We start from the raw sequence: 23,333 nt of genomic DNA, 5'->3' as shown, positions 1-23,333 counted from the left end.
AGTGAGGAGGAAGTGTGATCTGGCTGTTTGTCTTCTGTATAAAGCCTGAAGTGCGTGTGTTTTTTTGGCTAACAGCCACAGAGGGCAAAGTTTAAGGCTTTCTTGTAAGGACTAACTGTTCTTTTCAAGCAGCTGTTTGTTTTGATAAAAGCAGGATTTGTTTCTGTAGGAGGCAAGTTCCTTTGTGTGGAATAGTGCAACCTGTATTTGAGTTATTACAATAGAAAAGACAGTTTTACTTGCATAGTTTAAATCATTCTTAAATCACTCTTAAATTGTGAACATGTGAATTGTCCAAAAGAAATCTTTGCTTTTTCAGTAATTTTTACTCTTTTTTGTGCACATGTCGATTTCTTAATGGTAAATGCTTTGTTTAAGATAGTGTTCTCTGTTGAGAATATTTTCATGGAATAAAACAATCTTTTCATGGTCAAAAAAAAAAAAAAAGCTGGTTGCTATAGAAACATCCTTGAAAAGGTAGTTTAGAACAAAGAGCATACAGTGCCTCACTCACAAGACATGCAGAACCATGAGACACGTGGAAGTTGGAAAATATTTTGAAGTGAATGAAAATGAAAACAGCCCATATCGACATTTGTGGGGTGTAGCAAAAGCAGTGCTTGGAGGAAAACTGATAATCTAAAATTTTTCTAGTAAGAAGAAAGGTCTAAATCAATGATCTAAGCTTCTATATTAATGAGTTTGAAAAATAAGAGCAAATTTAAATACAAAATAAATAGAAGGTAGGAAATAATAAAGAGTATAAATTAATGAAATAAGAAATGAGCACCAATGAGAGAATATTTGAAGTCCAAACTGGCTTCTTTGAAAAGATCAGTAAAATTGATAAACCTCTAGCTAGAATGATGAAGAGAAAAAAAGACATGAATTACCAATATCAGAAATGAGAAAGGGGACATTTATTGCAATCTTCCAGACATTAAATGGATAATAAGTATAAATAATGAACAACTTTATGACAATAAATTCACTAACTTAGATGAAACAGGAAAATTTATTGAAAGACATGAATAACAAAAGTGAGTCAAGAAGAAAGATAAAATATGAAAAGCCTTGTATTTGTTGCAGAAATGTCATCTATAAGTCAAAAATTTTCCACAAAGAAAATTTCCATTCCATATGGCTTCGTTGGTGAATTATTTCAAATGTTTAAGGAAGAAATAATGTCAATTCTATAAAAAATCTTTCAGAAAATAATGAGGTCAGCATAAATATGATAGCAAAGGCAGTTAAAGACATTACAAGAAAATCACAGAACATACATGAAAAAATCCTTAACAGATCAAAGGCAGCAATGTATTAAAAAGGACAATACATGAAAACCAAGTGGGGTTCATCCCAGGAATGCAAGGTTGGTTTAACATTTGAAAATCAATCCATGTAATTCACCATATCAGCAGGAGATAGCAGGAATCCATGTGATCATCTTAGCAGACAAAGAACAATCATTAGATAGAATTCCACACCCATTATGTTAAGAACGCGTGGCAAACCAGGACTAGAAGGTGACTTCCCCAACCTGATAAAGGGCGTATGTAATAACCTATGGTAATATCATTCTTAACAGTGAAAGAATTAAGGTTTTACTCGCTAAGATTGGTAATAAGGCAAGATGTTCACTCTCATCACTTCTAATAATTATTGTACTGTGGGTCCTTGATGGAGTAATAAGGTAAGAAAAAGAAATGAGAAATAAAAGGCATTCAACTTCAGAAGGAAAAAGTAAAACTACATTTACTAGCTGACACCATGTTCATCCATGTAGAAAATCCTAAGGAATGTTCAAATGTCTACGAGGACAATATACAAAAAACATTTGCATCTCTATTAGCTAGCAATAAACAATTAAATGAAATAAAAAATATCATTTACAATAGAACCAAAACCATTAAACACTTACAGATAAATTTGACATATTTCACATATTTATGTGAAAGATTTGTATATTGATAACTGCAAAACACTGCCGCTGAGAAAACTGAAGACAACCTAAATCCATGGAAAGGTACACTGTGGTCATGGAGTGGAAGACGCGATACTGATAAGATCAAGTTCTTCTCCAATTTATCTACCAGTGCAATACAGGCACAGTCAAAATCCTAGTGGGACCTTTTAGAAATCAACAAGCTGTTTCCAAAATTCATGAAAATGTAAAGGAACTAGAATAACTGAAAGTATTTTGAAAAAGAGGAACAAAGTTGGGGAAACTTACATTGCCTGACCTCAAGATTTGTGATAAAGCTATAGGAATCAGTACAATGTAGTTCTTGCCATAAGCATAGACATATAAACTAGTGGAAGAGGATATAGAGTTCATGGATAGGTCTACATATTATTGTCAATTGATTTTTGATAAATATCCCTAATAATTCAATGGGGGAAGTAATAGTTTTTACACAATTCATTCTGGAACAACTGAATATACATGGGAGAAAAACGAAGCTCCACTTATTTCACAGCCTCCATGAACATTAATTTGAGAAGGATCATAGACATAAACATAACATTTCTCAGAAAAAAAATATGAGAAAATCTTTGAGGTCTTGGAGTAGACAGAGATTTATTAGATTGGACAGAAAAAGAAAAAAATGATAAATTGGACTTAATCAAAATTAAAAACTTCTGCCTTTTGAAATGTACCTTTTATAAAATGAAAAAATAAGCCAGAGACTTGAAGAAAATATTCATAACTCATAAATCTGATGAAAGACTTCTATCCAAAAAATATAAATAACTATTACAATTAATAATAATAAGATAAACTGCCCAATTAAAACTTGGGCCTAAATTTGAACAGACTTCACAAAAGAAGATATATATAAATGGTAGATAAGCTCATTTATGTTAATCATTGGTAATTAAGGGATAATAAAATTAAAACTACAAAGAGATAACTCTACACACCCACTGAAATGGCTAAAATTATAAAAACCTGACAGTGCCGAGTGCTGACAAATATGTGGTCTGATGGGAATGTAAAATGGTGCAACCGCTTTGGAAAAAAGTTTGGCAGCTCCATAGAATTTTAAACATATACTTACCGTACAACCAAGCAATTCCACGCCTGGGTTTTTACTAAAGGGAAAAGAAAACATTTATTCATACAACAACTTATAAATGAATGTTCATAATAGTTTTATTTATAACAGTTAAAAAACTGGAAACAACTCAAATGTTCATCAACAATTGGACAGATAAACAGATTATGGCATATCCAGACAATGGAATAATATTTCACAATAAAAAGGAACGGTGACTGATATGCACCACAACACAGATCAAGATAAAAACATTTATGCGAAGGGAAGAAGTCAGGTACAAAAAAGGACATACTGTATGATTTTATTTATCAAGCATGCTTGAATAAACAAAATCCCTAATGCCAGAAAGAGGATCAGTAGTTTCTTGAGGCTGGGGATGGGAGGCATTGACTGAAAAGGGGCATGAAGGAACTTTTTGTTCTGCGGCAAATGTTTTAGATCTTGAATGTGATGATAGGTACATAGCGTATTTGTTAACACTCATTGAATTGTGTCTATGAAATGGTTCATTTCATTGTATGTAAATTATATGTCAATGAAGCTGATTAGAAAAAGAAGTTTTAACCCAGTGATCTACTGTGTGTCAAGGATCGACATGTATTACCTCATTTATTGCAATCGTGTCAGCCCATATTTCAGGTGAGGAAACTGAGGCACAGAGCTGTCGAGTGACTTCCCGAAATCATACAGCCAAAGGGGGACAAGTAACTTTTTTTTTTCCTGTTCTGGAAGAAATGCTTTTCACGAAGAGGAGACAGCCATCTCCCAAACCAGGCAGTTTCAGCTTTTCTCACAAAGTAGTGCAGGCTGCAGATTCCTCTGATGACTTTCAAACTACTCTGCAGCCGGCGTCTAGGAAACTTGCTGTCGAGTCCTTACTGGGGTAATTTGGATCGTTTCCCAAAATACATGCTGCTTCTCCTTTAGGTTTTTTCCATTCCCCGTTATTTTGAGTGTGTGTTCCGGGATGACACTTCAGTGAGGCTGTAAGTTTCCTCAGGGTCTAGTCAGGAGGTAGAAACAACAATGGTTATCTGAACAGAAACAATTTAATTTAAGGAGCTGCTAACTAGTAGAAGGTGGTTAACTGCTAATAGGGCTAAAAGAGGGTTCTAAGGGTTCTAGAAGTATCAGGTGAAAAAGAGCAGCTCCTGCCTCTAGGCTGAGGAAGAGGGACAACAAACCAACCCAGCACTGGGGAGGCCCCTCCTCGGCTGAGGTCCAGACCCCTTCGGGGAGGTCGTGGCCGGCACCGGAGCCCAGGGGCTGTCGGAGGCCGTGGGTGGGGTTGGTCTGTGGAAGGGGCTGCTGGAGGGGGCTGGAGGGCCAGAGCTGGTCTGTGACAGGAGCGGCTGTTCCAGAGGGTGTGAACGGGCAGAGCCGGCCTCTGGAAGCTGCCCGCTGTTGCCTCGGAGGCAGCCGGCCACTGGAGCCCATCCGTGCAGCCCCTGGGCTCCTCTGAATAACAGGACAGTGATAAAGATAGAGGACAGGAACCAGAAGGGATGTGTCTTCTTGCCTCGATAGCTTTGCTGGGTCACCTCCCTGCTCCCTGTTGACCGAGCTTGCCATTCTGCCAAGCGTCTCCGGAGACGTGTCTGCAGGGCCCAGCCTCAGCCCCAGGGTGCAGGACAGGCAGGGCGAGGTGGAGCTGAGGTAATGCTCTGACAGCTGGCCCAATACTGAAGCAGGAGTCCGGGCAGTCTCGGGCAAATGTCCTTGCAGGAAGGGGCAACAACTGTTTGCTGACTTCTCTCTCTTTCTAAAATTTGAAACTCATTTCTTTCTGGGTAACTTATATCAGTCTTGGATTCCCCCCAGTTTCCAGAAACATCAGACTTGGGGCACCAAAGTCAAATGCCTACTGGGTCCCAGCAGGTACTGCCATGGGGGAAAGCAGCCAGGCGGGGACTGGGCTATAGGGAGAGCCCCCTGCCCATCCTGAGCGGCAGCTGCCACCCAGCTCCAACTGGACGGTGCTCAGTGGGGATGTGGGCCCAGGGTTGCCAGACCTCCTCATTTTCCAAGACAAGCTGGAAATCCTCATCTCCCAGTGTTCAAATGTTGGCAAATAATCCAAGTGGACAAAATTCTGTGAGGAAGCTCATCTCCAGGTAGATGGAGACCCGGGGCTGGCAGGCGTGGCTTCTGTTTCAGAAGTGTCTTCATCGACAACTGCTCCATTTTCTCCCGCCAACTGGTTTTCAAGACCCACTGATTTTACTTTTGAAAAATTCAGTTTTCTTCCATTTTCCCATTCCTACTGTTGTAGCTCAGGATCTGATAGTGTCTGCCCTGGACTTCAGTCAGCACCCCTGCTCTCCTCCATCCTGCCACCGACGATCAAAAGCACGGACCTTTTTGTGTCTCCCCTTTGCTAAAAAGCCCTCCGTGCCTCCCCGACTCTTCTGGATAAAATTCCAGTTGCCTGGCATTTGAGTTCCTCCAGCTTGATGCCTCTGTACACTTGCAGCTTCACGTCCTCTCCCACGCCCTGTGGGCTCTACCGCTTCACATTACTCCACATTCCCTGAAACACGTTTGTTCCTCCCACTTTCCTGCTTTTGCATGTGCCATTTCCTTCTCCTAATGCCTTTACTATTATCTTGGCCACCTGGCAAACTCCTACTCCTACTTCAAGACCCGGTTTAAATGTTAGTTCATTGGTGAAGCCCCCCTGATTTTCTCCTCTGATCTCATAACGCATTGTTCATGCTGCTAATTTATCACTCACCCTCTGTTTTGCAGGTGGCACGGTAGCCCTGGATCCTGCAGGCCTGTCTTCCCAGCTGTAGTTGAGGATTAGGGCAATTTCTTATGTGTCTTGGTGTCATTCATGGTGCCTGGGATACAGGAGGTGCTCAATAATTTATTGGATGATTGAACCAATGAATGAAAGGATGACTGCATTGCCTCTTTGCTGAATCTGTCTCTGAATATTTTCATGATTGCTCACCGTTTCTTCTCTGCTTGACACTTTGATGGCCACGAGAACTCTTTTACCATGTCTAAATAGACAGCCAGCTGGGCTAGGCTCTATCTCAGAAGTGCAGGCTATTTGGAATTTATCCTGTATGACTATCTCCCATTTTGTGCAGTCCTCCAGACACCCTTGGCTCCCTGGGTTTTTGCTGCCACACTCTCAAATTGTCAGAGTAGAGCTATGCCACACCTATGCAAGTAAAAGATATATAAACTATTGTTCTATCTGATAGCTGCTTACCACTTAAGAGCAGGCCATGTTGAGAGCAGGACTGGGGTGAACCCAGAACACCTTGGGGTGGGGTCTTGGCTCAGCCCACTGGGTGCTTGGGAAGTACCTCGGTGACAGGGACAGGAAGGTTTGTTTAGATGTGGGAGTTGCTCTCTTGGGCCCAGGGTTGGGATAACTGTCCTCGGGGAGACCCACCTGCCTTCTGTACGGAGTGCTGGGGACAGGGCAGGTGAGGGGCCATTGGGGAAGACATGGAAGGATTATTTACTTATTTACCTTTCAGTTAAGGCCAGTCTGCTTTAAAAAGTGCAGTGAGTGGTGGCTCCTGGGAGAATTTGTTTCCGCTGTAAACATGTTGGGTAGAAGTCATTAATGTGACACTCACACATCCGTAATAAAGTACGTAACACCGAGAACTGGCACCACGGAAACACCCAGAGGATACTAAGTAGGAGTCTTAAAACCAAGAGTGTTGGAAACAAGATATTTTTACTTCTCATTTGGGAGTAATATAATTGCATTTTGTGACTCCAGCAGATGCTGGGGCCAGCCGCTGGGAGAACATTTCCCCCCACCCCCCACCCTTAGCTTTGGTCCCTTACAGATAAAACCCTTGGGCAGAACTCTCATTAAAGAAACCAAACTTTTAAAAAATATCCCTGGTTGAAAGATCCACTTGTGTGTACAACATATCTGAGATTGTGTAGACTACTGATATTTTTATTACTTGGACTCAGGAGGATAAAGAACAGTATATATACATATACGTATATATACACACATATACATATATACATCTATATATACATATACACACACACATATATAAAAGCTCATTAGAGCAAACAGTGCATGTGCCTCGGCTGACCTTGTCCTCTCCCTGGCATGGACATCACCTTTGGGAGAGAGCCTGGGGATGGGCTGTGCAAGCGACGTCAGATTGAAGACTGCGGGGGATCCTGCCCTTTCTCCGTGGGCCGCTGCGGGAAATTGTTGGAGCGGAGCTGATTTCTCTGGACAGGATGCTTCAGTGGGGTGGAAGGAAATTCTGACTCCTGGAGAGAGAAGGGGGTGACAGAGCTCGGGCCGAGGAGCCCAGGGGTCAGCCTCTCTAGGATCCCATATCCCACCCTAAACAGAAGCACCAGAGCCGGGGACGGTGGAGCCTGATGCCCAGGGAAGCATTTGCAGGTGGTCGCTTTTCTTGGCACACCTGGGGCTCCAAGTCAAGCCCCTGTGGGGCAAGGAGGGCACGCGGTGGCCTTCGGCTCAAGAAGGCGTGTGGATGTTGGTGGGTTCGGGCGACAGCTGTGTCTGGAGCTGCGCTGTCTGGAGCAGCCTCGAGTGTGAGTGGGCGCTTGAAACACAGCAGATCCAAACCACGATGGGCGGCGAGTGGAAAATACACACCAGAGTTTGAAAACATATAAATACCTCATTACAAAGAATATAAAATACCTTGTTACCAATTTTTTTAAATTAGGGAAAGGATACTATTTTGGATCTATTGGGTTAAAATCCAAAATATATTATTAACTAAAATATGTTATTAAAATTCATTTTTCCTGTTTCTTTTTATTTCTTTTTGTAAGTGGCTGCTGGAAGATTTAAAATGACAGGCACGGCGCGCGTTCAGGCTCTTGTTACCTTTCCATTGGACGGTGGTAGTGTTTGTGGGTCGGCTTTGTGGGGTGCTGCCTTTCTTAGTGAGGGGCGTCTCCACGGACCTGCGGCACCTCGCGCTGCCCCCACCCCTGCAGCAGGGCGAGGCTCAGGAGTGGGGCCCTTTCTGTTTGCATCCTTTTGGAGGGAACTTTGCCTCGTTTCATTCAACACTCCCTATGGCAGCAGTTGGCCTCAGACCGAAGCCACCGTCCTGGGCTCTGCAGTGATCAGAGGGCAAGAATCAGGCCCTACCTCGACACTGCAAGGCCAGGAAAGGGGAAGCACACACTCAACAGAGAGCACGGCTGAGAAGGTTCCGGAAGCACGAATTCACCTGGGGAAGTGCGCTATGAACAAGGCCTGACAGGTTGTGTGGGCAGAGTCGGGGTGCCTGTGCCAATGTGGGAAGGGGCTACACATGCTCTGCATTCTCCCTGCCATCCCAGTGGGGCACCTTCTGTGGGTGACCCCTGACCTGGCTGGACCCCAGCTGGCTCCCCCCTGAGATGTGCTGTGTGCAGTCCCCAGTCCAAGCCCCCTGGCCTGGGGGCAGAGGCCCAGCCCCAACTGGGAGTGGCTGGAGAGTGACCCTCCTGCTGTTGGCCCCGGGGCACACAGCACAGGGTGGGACGAGGCTCCGATGCCCATCTTAAGAGGCTGGTCAGTGCCTTCCTGTCGGAGGCCAGGCAAGCTGCAGAGTGATCTCTGGCACTCTCCTCCAGTTTGTCTCCCGAGCCCCTGCCACATGCAGACAGTCTACCTTGGCGATAGTTTTTCTACTTGAACATCCAAAGGACAAATGAAACATTTAGAATCTGCAAGCTGGACAGTCTTTGCTTTGGCACCTTTAGTGAGTTCCTTCATCCTGACAGTCAAGTCCTTCTAGCATTGATGCAGCATTTAGGATCCAGGGTGAGAGGGACGCTAAGGGAGCTAGGGTGCTGCAGAGGGTGGGAGGGCGTGTACGTGTGGCCTTGTGGGTTCCAGGTCTCTATCTGCATGGGCGGGGAGGGGCCGGCTTTTCTTTGTCCCAGGGCCACACCCGCTGAGATGTCTCACTCTCTCCGTGCTTGAGCACGCTGTGATCGTCTGTGCCAGGCTTGGGATGGCAAGGCAGCAATCACTCCCAAACAGGCCGCCTTTGGCAAGGCCTTTCCCTTCTCCAGACCTCCATTTCTCTCTGGAACCATTCCACATGGGCTTGGCTTCTGGCTCTACAATACCGAGTGACCTTGGGCAGATCACTTACCTGCTCCATGCCTCACTTTCCCCTCCTGTAAAATGGGCATGGTTCCTACATCATCGTTTGTTATGAAGATTAAGTGAGATGAAGTCCTGGAGCAGCAGCACCTGGCCTTAGTCAGCACTCCTCAAATGTTAGCTGCTATGATGAGGAAGACGACCCTCTTCACCCACAAGAGGTGCCTCTGCTCAGCCCAGCTGGCTCTCCCTTACTGTGTTCACATCACTGAGCACCTAATATTCCAGGTGGTTCTTTGGCTTGTGTATATCCATCGTGCCAGTTAGTTCCATAGTTTGGGAAGGCAGGATCTGGCCCAGAGTCTGCCCAGCTGGTGATGAGGTGGAGCCACACCTGGGCCACATGGGCTGGGTGGACTGGGCAGCATGGGTCTGGGGCTGCACAGGTGATCCAGCAGACCCAGGCCAGCTGGGGAACCAGGCGGCTTGGTGACAGTCCCCAGGTGGTAGGAGCTCTGGGGCCCAGTTAACCCAAGTGTGACCAAAGCAGGAGAAGACTGGATCTAGACATCTAGGTTCTCGTGCTCAGGAAGGCCCAGCTCGCCCTTAAGGGGGATGGAGCTCCACCCAGGGGGCTGTGCTTGGGAGGTGTCATTGAGGAGGAGCTGAATTTACCCTTGGGGTTGCAGGAGGGTGTGGTTGGGTGCACAGGTGGTTCATGAATCAGCCTGATGTCCTAGAAGCCTCTGCCTGCCGGCGCGGCAGCTCATTAGACCTCATGACCCTCTGGGGCTGGCTCCAGAGTTGACCGGACAGTTAGTGCTGTGACGACACTTGGGCTGCCCCGGTACCTTGGCTGGTCTATACCCCCCACTTGGCTGGGAACTCTATAAGGGCAGGCATCATGCTGTTCACTGACGAGCACATAGCAGGCGCCCAACAAATGCTCGCAGAGTAAATGCTGAGTGCAACAAGTGGTCCGGGGCGGGGTGCCTGGAGGGCCCTGTTCCAGTTTGGTAAAGCTGCCATCATGCAAAATACCAGAAAGGGATTGGCTTTTTTAAAGGGGGTTTATTTGGTTACAAAGTTACAGTCTTAAGGCCATAAAGTGTCCAAAGTGAGGCATCAACAATAGGGGACCTTCACTGAAGGATGGCTAATAGCATCGGAAAATCTCTTTGAGCTGGGAAGGCACGTGGCTGGTGTCTTCTTCCTTTGCCCCCAGGTTGCGTTTCAAAATGCTGTTCTCCAAAATGTCTCTTTTAGCTGCAGCTGCTCTCCAAAATGTCACTCTCAGTTGCTCTGAGGTCCTTCTGTCTGAGAACTCCAGTGATCCAGTTAACACCCACCCTGAATGGACGGGGTAACACCTCCAGGGAAATTATCCAATGAAACGTTTCACTCACAGTTGATTGAGTCACATCTTCATGGAAACACTCAATCAAAGGATTCCAATCTAATCAACACTAATACATCTGCCCTCATAAGATTGCATTGAAGAACATGGAGTTTTGGGGGACATAATACATCAAACCCAGCACAGGCTTCAACCTGTCATGTCTTTTGTCTTCCTCTCTGAAGGGCAGTGGCAGTAGGGGCCCTGCCAGGTTGGAGTGAGCATTGGGTGAAGGGTGCTTGTTCTAGTTTGCTAATGCTGCCAGAATGCAAAACACCAGAGATGGATTGGCTTTTATAAAAAGGAGGTTTATTTGGCTATACAGTTACAGTCTTAAGGCCATAAAGTGTCCAAGGTAACACATCAACAATCGGGCACCTTCACTGGAGGATGGCAAATGGTGTCCGGAAAACCTCTGTTAGCTGGGAAGGTACATGGCTGGTGTCTGCTCCAAAGTGCTGGTTTCAAAATGGCTCTCTCAGCTTCTCTGGAGCAAGAGTCTGCTTTCAACAGCTGTCTTCAAACTGTCTCTCATCTGCAGCTCCTGTGCTTTCTTCCAAGTGTCCCTCTTGGCTGTAGCTCCTCTTCAAAACATCACTCACAGCTGCACTGAGTTCCCTCTGCCCATCAGCTCATTTGCATGGTTCCCCTGATCAAGGCCCACCCTAAATGGGCAGGGCCACGCCTCCATGGTAATTATCTCATCAGAGTTATCACCTACAGTTGGGTGGGGTGCATCTCCAAAGAAACACTCAAAGAAATCTAATCAAAACTGGTAACATCTGCCCACAAAAGATTACATCAAAGATAATGGCGTTTGGGGGACACAATATATTCAAACTGGCACAGTGCTCATGAAGGGCTCCTTTGGAACAGAATGATACATCTAGGGGTGGCTGGGACACACTGCTTCCCCCGACCTCCCGGGCTGGTAGGGGTCACTTATCTCTCAGCCTGATCCTGAACAAGGGCATGGAGGTGGGGAGGTCCAGTCGGCTCAACCTATTCCCCCGCACAAAGCCTCCTGAAGTTCGGGCCGATCAGCTGGCGCACGTAATGAGTGGCTCGGGACCCCACTCACCCCCGAGGGTAGATGAAGTCTGCCCCCCCCAGACCTGTTTGGTATCTCATCAGGGGTTTCCAGACAGGGGCTCACACCATGGAGACCTTATAATGATAATAATGGCAGCGATGATTTTGTGTCTTACTATATACCAGCCTCCGTATTAAGAATTATGATTCCTTGTGACTGTCCCATGAGGTGGTATCATCCCAGTGTCATGGGACAGTAAGCCCTAGACAGAGTAGGTGTTGTGCCCAAGAATTGAGAGCTAACAAGTGGCAGAGCGGGTGGCCAAACCCAGATCTGTTTGCTTCCAGTACATATTTTCTTAACCTTAGTACTTTAGAGCCTTCCTTCTGTGACTTGGAGCTAACTAACAAAATGGAAAAGGTTTATCCAGGAGCTGCTGCATTTTGCTGATTTTAAGCTCTTGCTTCCATTATCTTTAGTAATAAACACATAGAGCTTGTACACACACAGAACACACAGACACACACACACGCAGACTTACGTGTGGCTGTTTACTCTGCAATACCCCTCTCCCTGCCTCCCTTCCTCCCTCCCGTGTACCCATCCACCCACCCACCAACATTTATCAGGTGCTTCCTATGTGCAGTTCTGGGGATACATCAGTGCTGACGTGTTCCTTGCCCTTGAGGTGCTCGTGGCTAAGCGGGGACGTTGTCCAAGCAAACGAGCCATTAGCACGCAGGGCAATAAGTCCTACCTGCTGGAGGAAGGCACAGGGGGCCTAGGAGCACATGGGATGGGCAACTAACTCTGACATGAATTGTTAGAGAGGGATAGCCAAAGGAAATGATATCCAACTTGAGACCCTAGGAAAAGAGTTTTCCAAGGAGAGGAAATGGAGTGTGAGAAGGCTGAGGGATGAGAGAGAACAATGTGATTGATCACCTTCTCATTTTACAATTTTTTTGGCTGGGATCAATGATAGAAACCTGGCAACAAGGCGACTCTAGTTTTGCTATGGATGCCTGCTCCCTGGGTTCTTGGTGGAGGGGCCAAGCTTCTGGACTGAGGGAGCTGGGGTTCTAGGTTGCCGGTCACTGGCTGTCTCGTGGTAGTGGCCAGTTGCCGTGGTTTTGTGGGAACTTCATCTGCCCCCTGTTCTTTGAGGCCTTCCTACTGCCTGGCCTGGGTGGGTATTTTCTACTTTAACCTGTTGCTCACCTGGTTTGGATGGAAGCCTCTTCCTTTTCGTCAGGGTCAAGTTTAGCATCTGGCCCCAGGTGTCAGCTCCACCAGGTCCGAGCCCAGAAGTGGCTGACGGCAGAGGAAGGCTGCGGGCCCGGGGCAGCTGGACAGTCCATTATAAAGAGCCCTCTAGGAGCCCTGGCTGCAGGTGGGGTGGAGACGTGGAGATGGAGCCCTCTTCCCTGCATTTCCCGATAGTCTAAGGCAACTGCTCCATGCCACATCATCACCAGGATCAGGTGACATGTGTACCAGCCCAGTGTTAATTTAACCCACAATCCCTCCAATTGCACATTAGCAGATCCGTTTCGAGCTGGAAGTAATGGGCCATATCATGCCTCAGACCTGCAGCAATGACTTATATTGATGTTGCCCACTGGCTTTTTTATGGAAATTATTAATAAATCAGTAATTCTATCTGCAGTGATGTTGTAGTGTTTATAAATATTTAATTCACCTTCAAGTGCCCATATTTTCTCCATTTTTGCCTGAAACTGCTGACATGGCTCTTCTTTCTTGGGAAATGCCGTGCAACAGATTAAGTTATCGGTAGTGCGAAAGGTGATCTTATTTCTCTCTCTCCTCTTTCCTCTCTCTCTCTCTCTCTCTCTTTCTCTCCCTGGAATATAGCTATATCTTTCCTTGTATCTTTGTGTGATTTATCTCTGGGGGCTGGAAATCAAGCTGAGAGAATAGGACTTCTCTTTGACAGTGATGAGAGATTAGTCCAGCTTCAGAAGAAGACAGACCAAACTTCCAAGCATCACCTTGCATAGCAGACACCTGTTGTTGGCAAGTGTTTTTTCCCTTCTCCAAATTAATGGCATTTAGAAACTGAAATGTGTCTGATGTTTTCCTCCCACAGAGAAATATTTTTGTCCTTGCCACAGACTCAGCTTTTGAAACCCAAAGCTTTGATTATTACGGTAAGGCAGGTTGAATGGAAAGAACGTAAAAAAAAATCAAACTAGAAACAGAGTGTGAGTGGAGTGTTTTTCCAGCAGAGATGGAGTTCCAGCCTTGCAAAGGAGGGAAGCAGCTGGGAAACTACAAACACTTTCTTGCCTCTCAGGATCCAATGTGAGCTAATTGTTACTATTATCTTTTTATTCTTCTGTTTCAGGAAATTGCAGCTTATTTAATAACATTTGAGAAACATGAAGAATGGCTAACAACATCCCCTAAGACAAGGTAATGTCCCAGATCTTGCAATTTTTCGAATGTGTAGAGTCGATTGATTTTCATTGATTACTTGATTTGGCCGGTCAATCGATGGGCCGAGTTGCAAATGCCGTGTTGCGCTTGACAGCTCGTGACATCGGGGTCTCATTAATTGTCCAAGACCATGGTGGTGAATGCAATCGGATGGATTAAAAGCAGCGCACGTTTAACCTGAGGGCTTAACACTGAATCCTTCAGCCAGGTGCTTGAGAGCTTGGGAGGTGGGATGTTTGTCTTGGAAAAGTGCCCACCTGCCACCAGGGTTCCCTGGAAACCTGTTTTTAAGAAAACGGAAACTAGCTTAACTGCCCACCTTTATCTCCATGTGTCTTACAAATCGAAGGTCAAGTTATGCTCGACTGGTGGTAAGAAGATCCCCCAAATCAGAAATGCTGGATAAGCTTTCAGCGTATTATGCAGTAAATGTCCTTGAACCTGCTAACTGCCACAAACATTTAACTTCTTCCATCGCTTGGGAATAGAGGAAATTGGCTAATGTGTAGCTGACCTGTGTTCTGCCAGAGCAGTTGATATTATGTTGTTAAGAATAGTGAGGTTGGGATTTAGAGTGTATTTTAAAGGCAGGATCTTCTTTCCACCTAAGTTTAAGCTTTTATTTTTGGTATATTACGTTCCGGAGCTTTGGAAATGCATGGCCTCTCTCTTCCAATTGCCACAACTTTCCTATTAGCGTTGACAGGGCCAGGTGTTTGTTAGCTTAGAGGGTGTTAGTCGGAATGCGACTTCCTGGAGAATCGTGCTGTGGGTTTGACTTCACGAGGCAGATGCCTCGTCTACTTGTTAGGTGGGACCAGAGAAAGGGGTGAGGGGTGTTCTCTGCCGCCTTGCCCATCAGCTTTGCTTGTTTGTCCTTTCCGAGCCATGGAGGAAAGAGGGTCTTGTCCTCGAGAGTGTTTACTCATTCTAGAAGGTATTTTAAAATATCACTTCATTAGGGTTAGAATTTTACTGGTTAGCATCTTTTTGATGAGGGCAAAATTTTCCACTTTGGTCAGAGAATATTGAGGAAATGGGGACTAGTTACTGAGATTCCGTTACCTACCACTTCCCCCCAGGAAAACAGAGATCTCAGTTTTTGGAAACATCCAGGTGTGGCTGTATGTTGGCACTGATTCTTTCACCTTTGCACCTGAGACCTGGAGAAGGCTCCCTGGGCAGGATGTCCTCAACCCTTCAGCCTTCTGAGGCCATGAGTTCTTTTGCTATAAAACCAAATGGTTTGTATCAGTCAGCGTTGGCTGTGATAATGCTGTGTAAGAAACAACCCCCAAACCTAGTGACTTATCACAGTCAACTTTTAGTTCCTGCTCATGGCAGGTTGGCTGTGGCTTTGGGTTGGGCTCGGGACTATGCCATGTGCCTTTTCATTGTAGGATCCAGGCTGAAGGAGCTGTCACTGTCTGGGACATCTAGACCCATGGAGAAGGGCAGGGGCTGAAAAGCCCAAGGCAGTCCATGCAGGTGCAATTAAAATGCCTGCTGGGATGTGGCATCATGTTTCACACCTGCTCACATTCCATTGGCCAAAGAAAGTCCCATGGCCAAATCCAACGTGAACGGGCTGAGAAGGATATTCTTCCATAGAGCAGGGATGGGGGTCTGGGGGCGAGAGGGGATATTAGGTGAATGTTGATCCTGTCTACCATTTGGGAAGTATAGCTTTATTACCTACCAACTGTGGAGAGCCTTGCACACTTCTTTCTCTTTTCTTTCCTTTTTTATTTTATTTTAGCAAATATTAAATTTTTTTTTAGAGAAGTTGTAGGCTTACAGAAAAACCATTCATAAAATATAGAGCTCCCACACACCACCCTATTATCAACACCTTGCATTAGTGTAGTACATTTGTTACAATTGATGAAAGAACATTTTTGTAATTGTACTATTAACTACAGGCCATTGGTTTACAGTAAGGGTCACTGTTTGTGTTGTACCATCCTATAGTGTTTTTTAAAAATTTTTATTCTGGTAACATAAATATAACCTAAAATTTTCCCTTTTAAATACATTCAAACGTAAAATTTGGCGCTGTTAAGTATGTTCACCATGCTGTGCTCCCGTCACCACCTCCCCCTTCCTCCCGAGGCATCTTCTTGCAGGGCTGTGGTTCTCCAGCTGGGCCGGGGCTGCGTCACCAGGAGGCTGCGGGAGTGCAGGTGCCCGGGCCCCTCGAGGCTGAGGCCCGAGAAGTTGTTTCTGACAAGTCCCCATGTGGGGCCCGTTCCACTGCCCTGGTTTCTGAGGGCAGAGGGAGGTTTGTCTGGCGTCTGCCTGTCTGCCTTTGCCTGACTCCCTCTGGGGCTCGCTCTCCAGCAGCCTCCCGCCCCTTTACGTGACCTCCCTCCCTGCTGAGACGCCCCTTGAACTGACCTGGAAGGAAAACAGCTTCTCTTTAGGCCGAGTGAGAGCCGCTCCACCACGTCCCAGAGCAGACACCTGACTCCGGAAACGCAGGTGCCAACTCGGGGTGGGCATTGTGCCTCGCGTTCCAGCTCTAGGAAGGCGGGTTTCCGCTGAGCCCTGAGTGTCACTCATGGTCCTGCCTGGCTGGCTGGACTTTTTGGAGTGTAAATGAGCCTGGAGACTTCTCATCCTGAGGCCTGGCAGAGGAGAAGGGGCGGAGGTTTAGACAAAACATCGACAAATTCAGATGTGAGCCTGGCATGTCACGGAATAGCTTCGTGACCTTGAGCACGTCACCCTATGTCCTTTAAAAGTCTCCACTCCCTTCTTCGTGCCTACAGTAGAGCTGGCGTCCATCCTGCCCCCAGTGGGTCCTTGTTGGGATCAAATGACATGCTATCCGTGACCCTGCTTTGCATGCAGTGAGGGTCTGCCTCATGCCTGGGATGGAGGTTGAAGGGCATCACACCTCCTCTGTCTGCAAGGGACAGTCCCCCGGCGGCGCTGCACCTGCCAGAATTTTCCACGCTCTGAAGGGAAGAATTTCTTTCCTAAAGGCAGAGGGTGAAGACAGGATGTTTCCTGTTGGTGTTAGAATCTCACTCCCATGTTTCCAGTTGGCAGCTTCTTGTCCCCGGAGGAGGAAAAGTTGCTGCGACTGTTCAAGGACCTTCCTAAATTAGTTGTTGAGCTGAGTTTAGATCCTCCTGCCCCCTTCCACCCCCCATCTCTAGGATGGAAATTAATTGGCGCAGTTAACTGCTGAGTTCCTGCAAACCGGCCTCCTGGTATTAAGGAATTAATGACACCGATAGGCTGCTGACTGAGAAGGCAATGCAGCTTCTGTTTGCTGCTGCCGCTGCCACTGCTAATTTCATTTTGGAAAATTAATAAAAATGAATTGCACCACTGACATTTATAGAGTTTCCTAATAAAACGATACATTGTTTGTGTGGAATGATCCCTATTAAATTAATTGTTGTAATCCGTCCACATATAGATGTTGGTATAGGAGCCGGCGAGGGGCCCTGTGCTCCTCTCCGGGGCTTGCAGAGGCCAGGGGTTATAAATAGAGGCCTTGCTCAGGGGTTGCCCTAATTACACAGAAGGCACCCGGAGCCCGGCCCACCTGCTTAACAATGAAGTGTGCAACGAGGCGGCTCCCGGGGTCGGGGGTCAGGGATCTCCGGTGGGGGGCAGCAGCAGTACCCCAACAGGGCTGAATGCTGATGTTCAGATTGCCTGAATTGTCTCATCTGCAATGGGAACTTGACAGAAACGGCAGTATGAAAACTCACCCTGCAAGAAGTCTTTATTTGGCGCTTGCTGTGTGCTCAGCACTATAATAATACCATTTGGAGACTCTGGGGAGTTCCACGTGCCCCATCCCTACCAGGCGAGTTTAGAATCTTGGGGTTAGGAGCTTCCCTCTGCCTGGAAGTTTCTCTTCTTTCCTCCTTCCAGCCTTTTTGCAGATGCCACTTTCTCCCACACAGTGGAAGCCTGCAGCCCTCCCTCCAGACAGCCCCCTTCCCCGTTTCCTGTTTTCTGTTTTTCCAGGACGCTTCTCACCACCCAATGTAATGCACACTTCACCTATTTATTTATTTAACTTATTTATTCATTTTCTGTCCCCACCCCCAAGTGTAATTACTATGAGGATTACTATGAGATTGATTTTTAGCCTGTTTGGTTCACTGCAGGTTCCCAGAACCCAGAACAGTGCTGGACACATAATTGGCCCTCGACAAACAGCTGTGAACCGAGTGAGACTGAGACAGAACGTGGGATGGAGTGCTGCCTGGAGGAGGCGCCCTGGGTTTACCCTGCTGTATTTTTCCTTGCAGGTCTGCCCCAGGGGCGGAGACCTGACCTTGTGCTCTTGAGTGCTTGCCGCGGGCCAGGCTCTGTGCTTCTGAATCCTTACCACAGTTCTGCAAGGCAACACCATGCAGGCGGGCCCCTCCATGCAGGGTTCCACAGCGAGGGAGTGTTAGCTCTGGGGTTTGAACCCAGCATTGTCTTACGACAAAGCCCATTGCCTTAGCTCTTAGGCCATTCTACCATGGCCTATAGCAGATGTGGGGTTTAACTGAGAGACCCAGCAGCCAGGCAAGTAGATCCCAAAGCGTCCCTTTGTTGGAGGGCATGGCCTCGCAGACCCCCCTCCTCCCTGCCCAACCCTCGGCCCTGTCCTAGGCAGTGCGGGACATCAGTGACTTTCCCCCTGCTGGGGCAGGCCCCTTTTACCGTATTTACCACAGGGCGAGAGCAGAGAGCAGAGACAAGCAGATTACAGGCAGGCAGGCTGCACCATTTGGGATTATTAGCAATTGCAATAATTTATTTCTCTTCCTCTGGGAAATGTGCAACCTTCCCTGGGAGTGGAGGGCCTGCAAGATCGCATTGAAAGCACTTCCATCCCAGGAATCCTGTTTACACCAGCTAGAAGTAGGCTGGCAAATGCTATTAATTATCTAATTAATTAATTAGATTTATATAGATAGCACCGTAACGCGGGACCACTAAAGGTCTAGTAATAGAATTTTCCTATAATGAACGCTTAATGCTTCTTGGTCAATAAGTGATAAAACAGCCAGGTAGTAGGAGGGGGTCAGAAAGGAAAGGAGATGAAAAGTGACACTGAGTTTCAAGAAGACTCCAAAGTGGCCCAGCGAGAGTCCCCCTTGGCCTCCTGGTTCCTCGTGTCCGTCCGTTGGTTCTTCTGGCTCTGTCCCAGTCAGGGGTGGATGGACCCCTGCCCAGTCTTTGGCTCTCTGCTCATTCTGACCATGTTCTCCCTCCAAGGACTCCCTGGTTTCATGGTTTGACTATTACCACGCGGGGGTGATCCCCCAACTCTGAATCTCTTTCCTTTGCCCCCTGTTCCTGTGTCTCCAATGGACTTTTATATGCGTTCACCCAGATGACTTATTATTACCTCAAAGTCATCACCTCTCATCTTCCGTCTTCCTCATCCCTGTGCCCCTTGTTTTTCATCCTCTGCTTTCTGTGGACCTCAGTTTTAGATTCTGACACCCCCACTTGCATTCCCATGGGGCTTCCCTTCTCTCGTCCCCTGAATCGAATTAGTCGCTAATTCTGCCCGTGATCTAAATGTAACCCATGACTTGCACCCTTATTTCCTTGTGTGCTCTCCCCTTAGCTTTAGTTCATCTGCCTACATCATGCTCGGATTATTGAACTAGCTCCTAGCCACACTTCCCCTCTCGAGGCTGCACTCCTTTCTCCTGGTTGGTCTTCCTAAAATACCCCTTTTACGTCACTGTTCTACTTGAAAACCTCAGAGACTCCCCATGAGATAAAGCCCAGACTCCAGCCTGGAGTTCAAGGTCATTGTCTTGGCTTCTGGTGACGGCTGTAACAAACTGCCACAAGCTTGGTGACTCCAGACAAAGAAATTTGTTTTCCTGCAACTCTAGAGGTGTCTGCAGGGCTGAGCTCCCTGAGGGGAGGTGTCAGGGGAGGGACCCCTCGTTGTCCCCTCCTGGCTTCTGGAGGTTGCTGGCAGTGCTTGGGGGCCCGTGGCTGGCGGCTGCATGGTTCTGTCCGTGCCTCCGTCATCATGTGGCCGTCTCGCCTGTGCGTCTGTGTGTCTGTCTTGCTTCTTGTAAAGACCCCATCTTAGTGGAACAGGGCCCTCCCCACTATGCCCTTAAAATTAGCTGTTTCCAAATATCCCATTCTGAGTACTGGGGATAAGGACACTTTTTTTTGGGGGGGGGGTCACAATTCAAACCATAGCAATTGTTATTCTGCCTCAACCTACCCTTTTCATTTTATCTTTCCTGACTCCCTACCTCAAATTACCTGCTACAGTTCAGGGGTTGCTTACTGTTCTCAGCACATCTTCCTTGTCCCCTGCTTTTGCCCCACTCAGCAGCTGACTGCACTCCAGTGGCGTCCATGCCCAGCCAAGTCTACCCAGCCCCCCAACCTTACCTTTCCCTGGGGGCTTTCTCCGAACGTGCTGACTGGCAGCGAGCCCCTCACCCTCAGCTTCCGTCGCCTCCATTCTCTTTCCCATCAACCGTTTGACAGTTCAGCTGTCGTAAGTGGGTGAGTCTTGCCCCGCCCCAGTGAGATGACCACCCCCAGACCCCACCCTCAGCGCTGTCCTCGGGAGCGCTGTGGTGTCAGACCTGAGATTAAGGTCCAATATTCAGTGCTGTCTTGACGTCCAGAAATGTCGGCAGGGCCTCGCATGGCCTCATCACAGGTTGCCCTCCCTCTTGGTGCCTGCAGATAAGGTCTCCGAGCCCAAAGGCCCTCCTTGTTGCGGGGACCCCGCACAGTGCCTGGCCACCCCCGAGGGATTATTCACACAGGCCCGTCAGTCCTCCCGCAGGAACAGGGGACACCCGCCCTCTTGTTACTGCAGACCCCCTCCTCCAGCCCCTGCTGCTCCTGCTCCAAGGGCAGCTCCTGCGTCTTGGGCTGTGTCCTGCTCCCCTGGGCTGTGAGCCCCCGTGACCACGAGCTGCTGTCCGTCTCATCTGCTCGGGGCCGGAGGCCAGGTATTTGGCCTTCCCCATACTGAAGGGGGGACCCCCACCCTCACCAACAGGGTGACCAGGAGGAGATCAGGACAGGTGGGCTGGGGCCAGGTGGTGGTGCCAGTCTGTGGAAAGCCAACATGGTCAGGCCTTAGCCTGGCCGCCTGCAGGTGGTACTGCTTGTGCCCCTCCCCGTTGTAAGAGGCACACGGCATTGACCTGCCACCACTTCTGGGGCATCTGTCTGTTCCTCGGACCAGCGACAGGACTTTTCCAAGGAAGCCCTTATTCCTGATGAGGCTGCTTGAGTTACCAGAATAGACTAGCAAAAATCATACGGAAATCCCATTTAGATGATTAAAAACTTCCCAGCGCTGCTTGTCTGGCTCTTTCTGGGATGTGGGGATCGCTCAGGAATGTTGCGTAGTGGGTGCTGCCGAGCTGGGCTGGGGAGGGGAGTCCCCCACCGGGTCATTTCAGGGAGGCCGGACTGCAGAACCCTGGGAGAAAGCGCCTGGGTCAGCAGTCACTTCCCTCACCGCAGCGACCTTTGCATTATGCTGAGTTGGGGACCTGCTATCAAATTAACATAATGACGCGTCATGTTGCATCCACTTCAGCATCTGCCTAATGCGCTGGGCAAATCCTTGGCGAAGTCCAAACTGTATCATCGCTCACCAAAGAGCAAATGCAGCGTGGGGGGGAGGGGGGTCACAGCGTGGTGGCGGGGGGCTCCTTCATCCGAGGCCCCGCTGCTGGGGCTGCCCTAGAACTTCCCCAGAAGGCAGCTGCCTTGGGGTCACGCCGGTTTTTTACATCTCCGGGGGGAGGCAGGGAATTAGCCGTGACCTGGTTCCTGATCAAGGAGCTCAACAGTGGTGGGGAAATCCCTGGCCTGACTGAAGTGGGTCTGTCCCAGATTCTAGTTCATTATCACGAATCACAGAATGCAGAATGTAAAAGCAGGGAGAGAGCAAGGACTGTCTCGGCTGGTCCCCTCGGTGTACAGGAAAGCAGCCAAGGGCAAGGGTGGGGGTTCAGGAGGGGGTTGGGGGGGATCTGACTGCCCAGGGCACACAGTGAGCCTTCAGGTCCCTGAGCTGAGCTGGGCAGCTGCTCCCTGGCTGTCCTTTTCTGTGGGGTGGGCAGTGGACGGGGGGTTGTCACCCCCGGTGGCTATGTGGTCAGAAGATGGGCCAGCCCTGCTCCTTGGCATGGTACCACCTGGGGTGGGCACCAGCCCGAGGCAGCCCTCCTCACTTCCCCGAGCCAGGCGTGCCAGTCCCAGGCTTCCTGGGAGGAAACAAGGGTCAGGAATCGTTGTCTTGTCTTGTTCCTCCCTGGGTTAGACAGCTGCCAGGGGCTGACTCCTGCCCCCACTTTCTTGTATCATTCTTGTTTTTATAGAAATACACAAAGTTTATTAAGTCAAATGGTCCTAAAAGGCTTGTAAGAAAAAAAATAGCAGCCCTCTGCCCTACAGCCAAATCCTGTTCTCCGGGGCAGCACCCCCCACCCCCACCTTGGTCCCCGATGCCTCCACTCGTGTCTTTTTGTGGTTCTGCAGGCAGATTAGCCGGCTCGTCCCTGGTGTCCTCTCTCTGGCACTTGGAGTTTACCTTCCTCGACTCTGCTACATCAGAGTCAGCCACCCCGCGGCTGCTTTCCATCTACAGCGCGTCGCCGTCCCTCACCCACGCCATCGCCCCCCTTTCCTCATCCTCGTGAGTTTATACTTGCTTTCGTTCCCTCACTGTCATTCGGTGGGAGCACAGCTGTCCGTCCTGCCTGCCCCCCACCGGCCCCCATGCAGAGTCGTCCGAGGGGCGCCGTTCCCCTGCTTTCTCATCTCCCCAGTCACGCACCCCCAGCTCTTTATTCTCTTCGTCTCATGCTCGCTCTGTCTCACTTGCTGTTTTACTCACCTGCTTTTTTCTCCTTCTTTAACATTTCCCCAGTCTGCAGGAAACAGCTCAAAACGCAGTTTTGTGGCTTCCAAATAAATGCACAGCCCTCCGGGCTAAAGCCACCCTGTTTCTGAGATTCACATATTCCCAGTGAGCAAGGATGGGGACCCGAGGACGTGCCAGCCCGCCCACGCCACCCTCTCGCCCCCTTTAACTCGCCCGTCCTTGGCGTCGGCACCAGGGGCTTGGGGCGGCTTCTCCTGGGGAGTGTGGGGTCCTGAAGGCCGCACCCCCGCTCCTGACAGTGGCACCTGATACCTTTTATCTTCACGTAGTTATGGGGGTGCGTGTCTTCCTTGGATAGCATGTGGTCAACGTCCCGCAGGACAGGAGGGCTGCACGTTGGGGTGCTGGGGGACCCCTGATTGGAGACTGCTCACCCAGGGTGG

The 23,333-nt window shown here is 48.4% G+C and overlaps 1 protein-coding gene across 5 annotated transcripts in view; it reads left to right on the top strand.

Moving 5' to 3' along the window:
* CAMTA1 (calmodulin binding transcription activator 1) overlaps positions 1–23,333 on the top strand; it is a 955,716-nt gene that overhangs the window by 322,907 nt on the left and 609,476 nt on the right. For all 5 annotated transcript variants that reach the window (XM_037828625.1, XM_037828627.1, XM_037828624.1 and 2 more), the window contains one exon: positions 13,939–14,006. In XM_037828625.1, the coding sequence (XP_037684553.1) occupies positions 13,939–14,006 (68 nt within the window). The remainder of the gene's footprint in view (positions 1–13,938; positions 14,007–23,333) is intronic.

Source organism: Choloepus didactylus, chromosome 2 (genome assembly GCF_015220235.1).
Source record: "Choloepus didactylus isolate mChoDid1 chromosome 2, mChoDid1.pri, whole genome shotgun sequence".
Taxonomy (NCBI): domain Eukaryota; kingdom Metazoa; phylum Chordata; class Mammalia; order Pilosa; family Megalonychidae; genus Choloepus; species Choloepus didactylus.
Note: the sequence above shows the minus strand (reverse complement) of the source record. Positions and strands in the feature narration are given on the sequence as shown.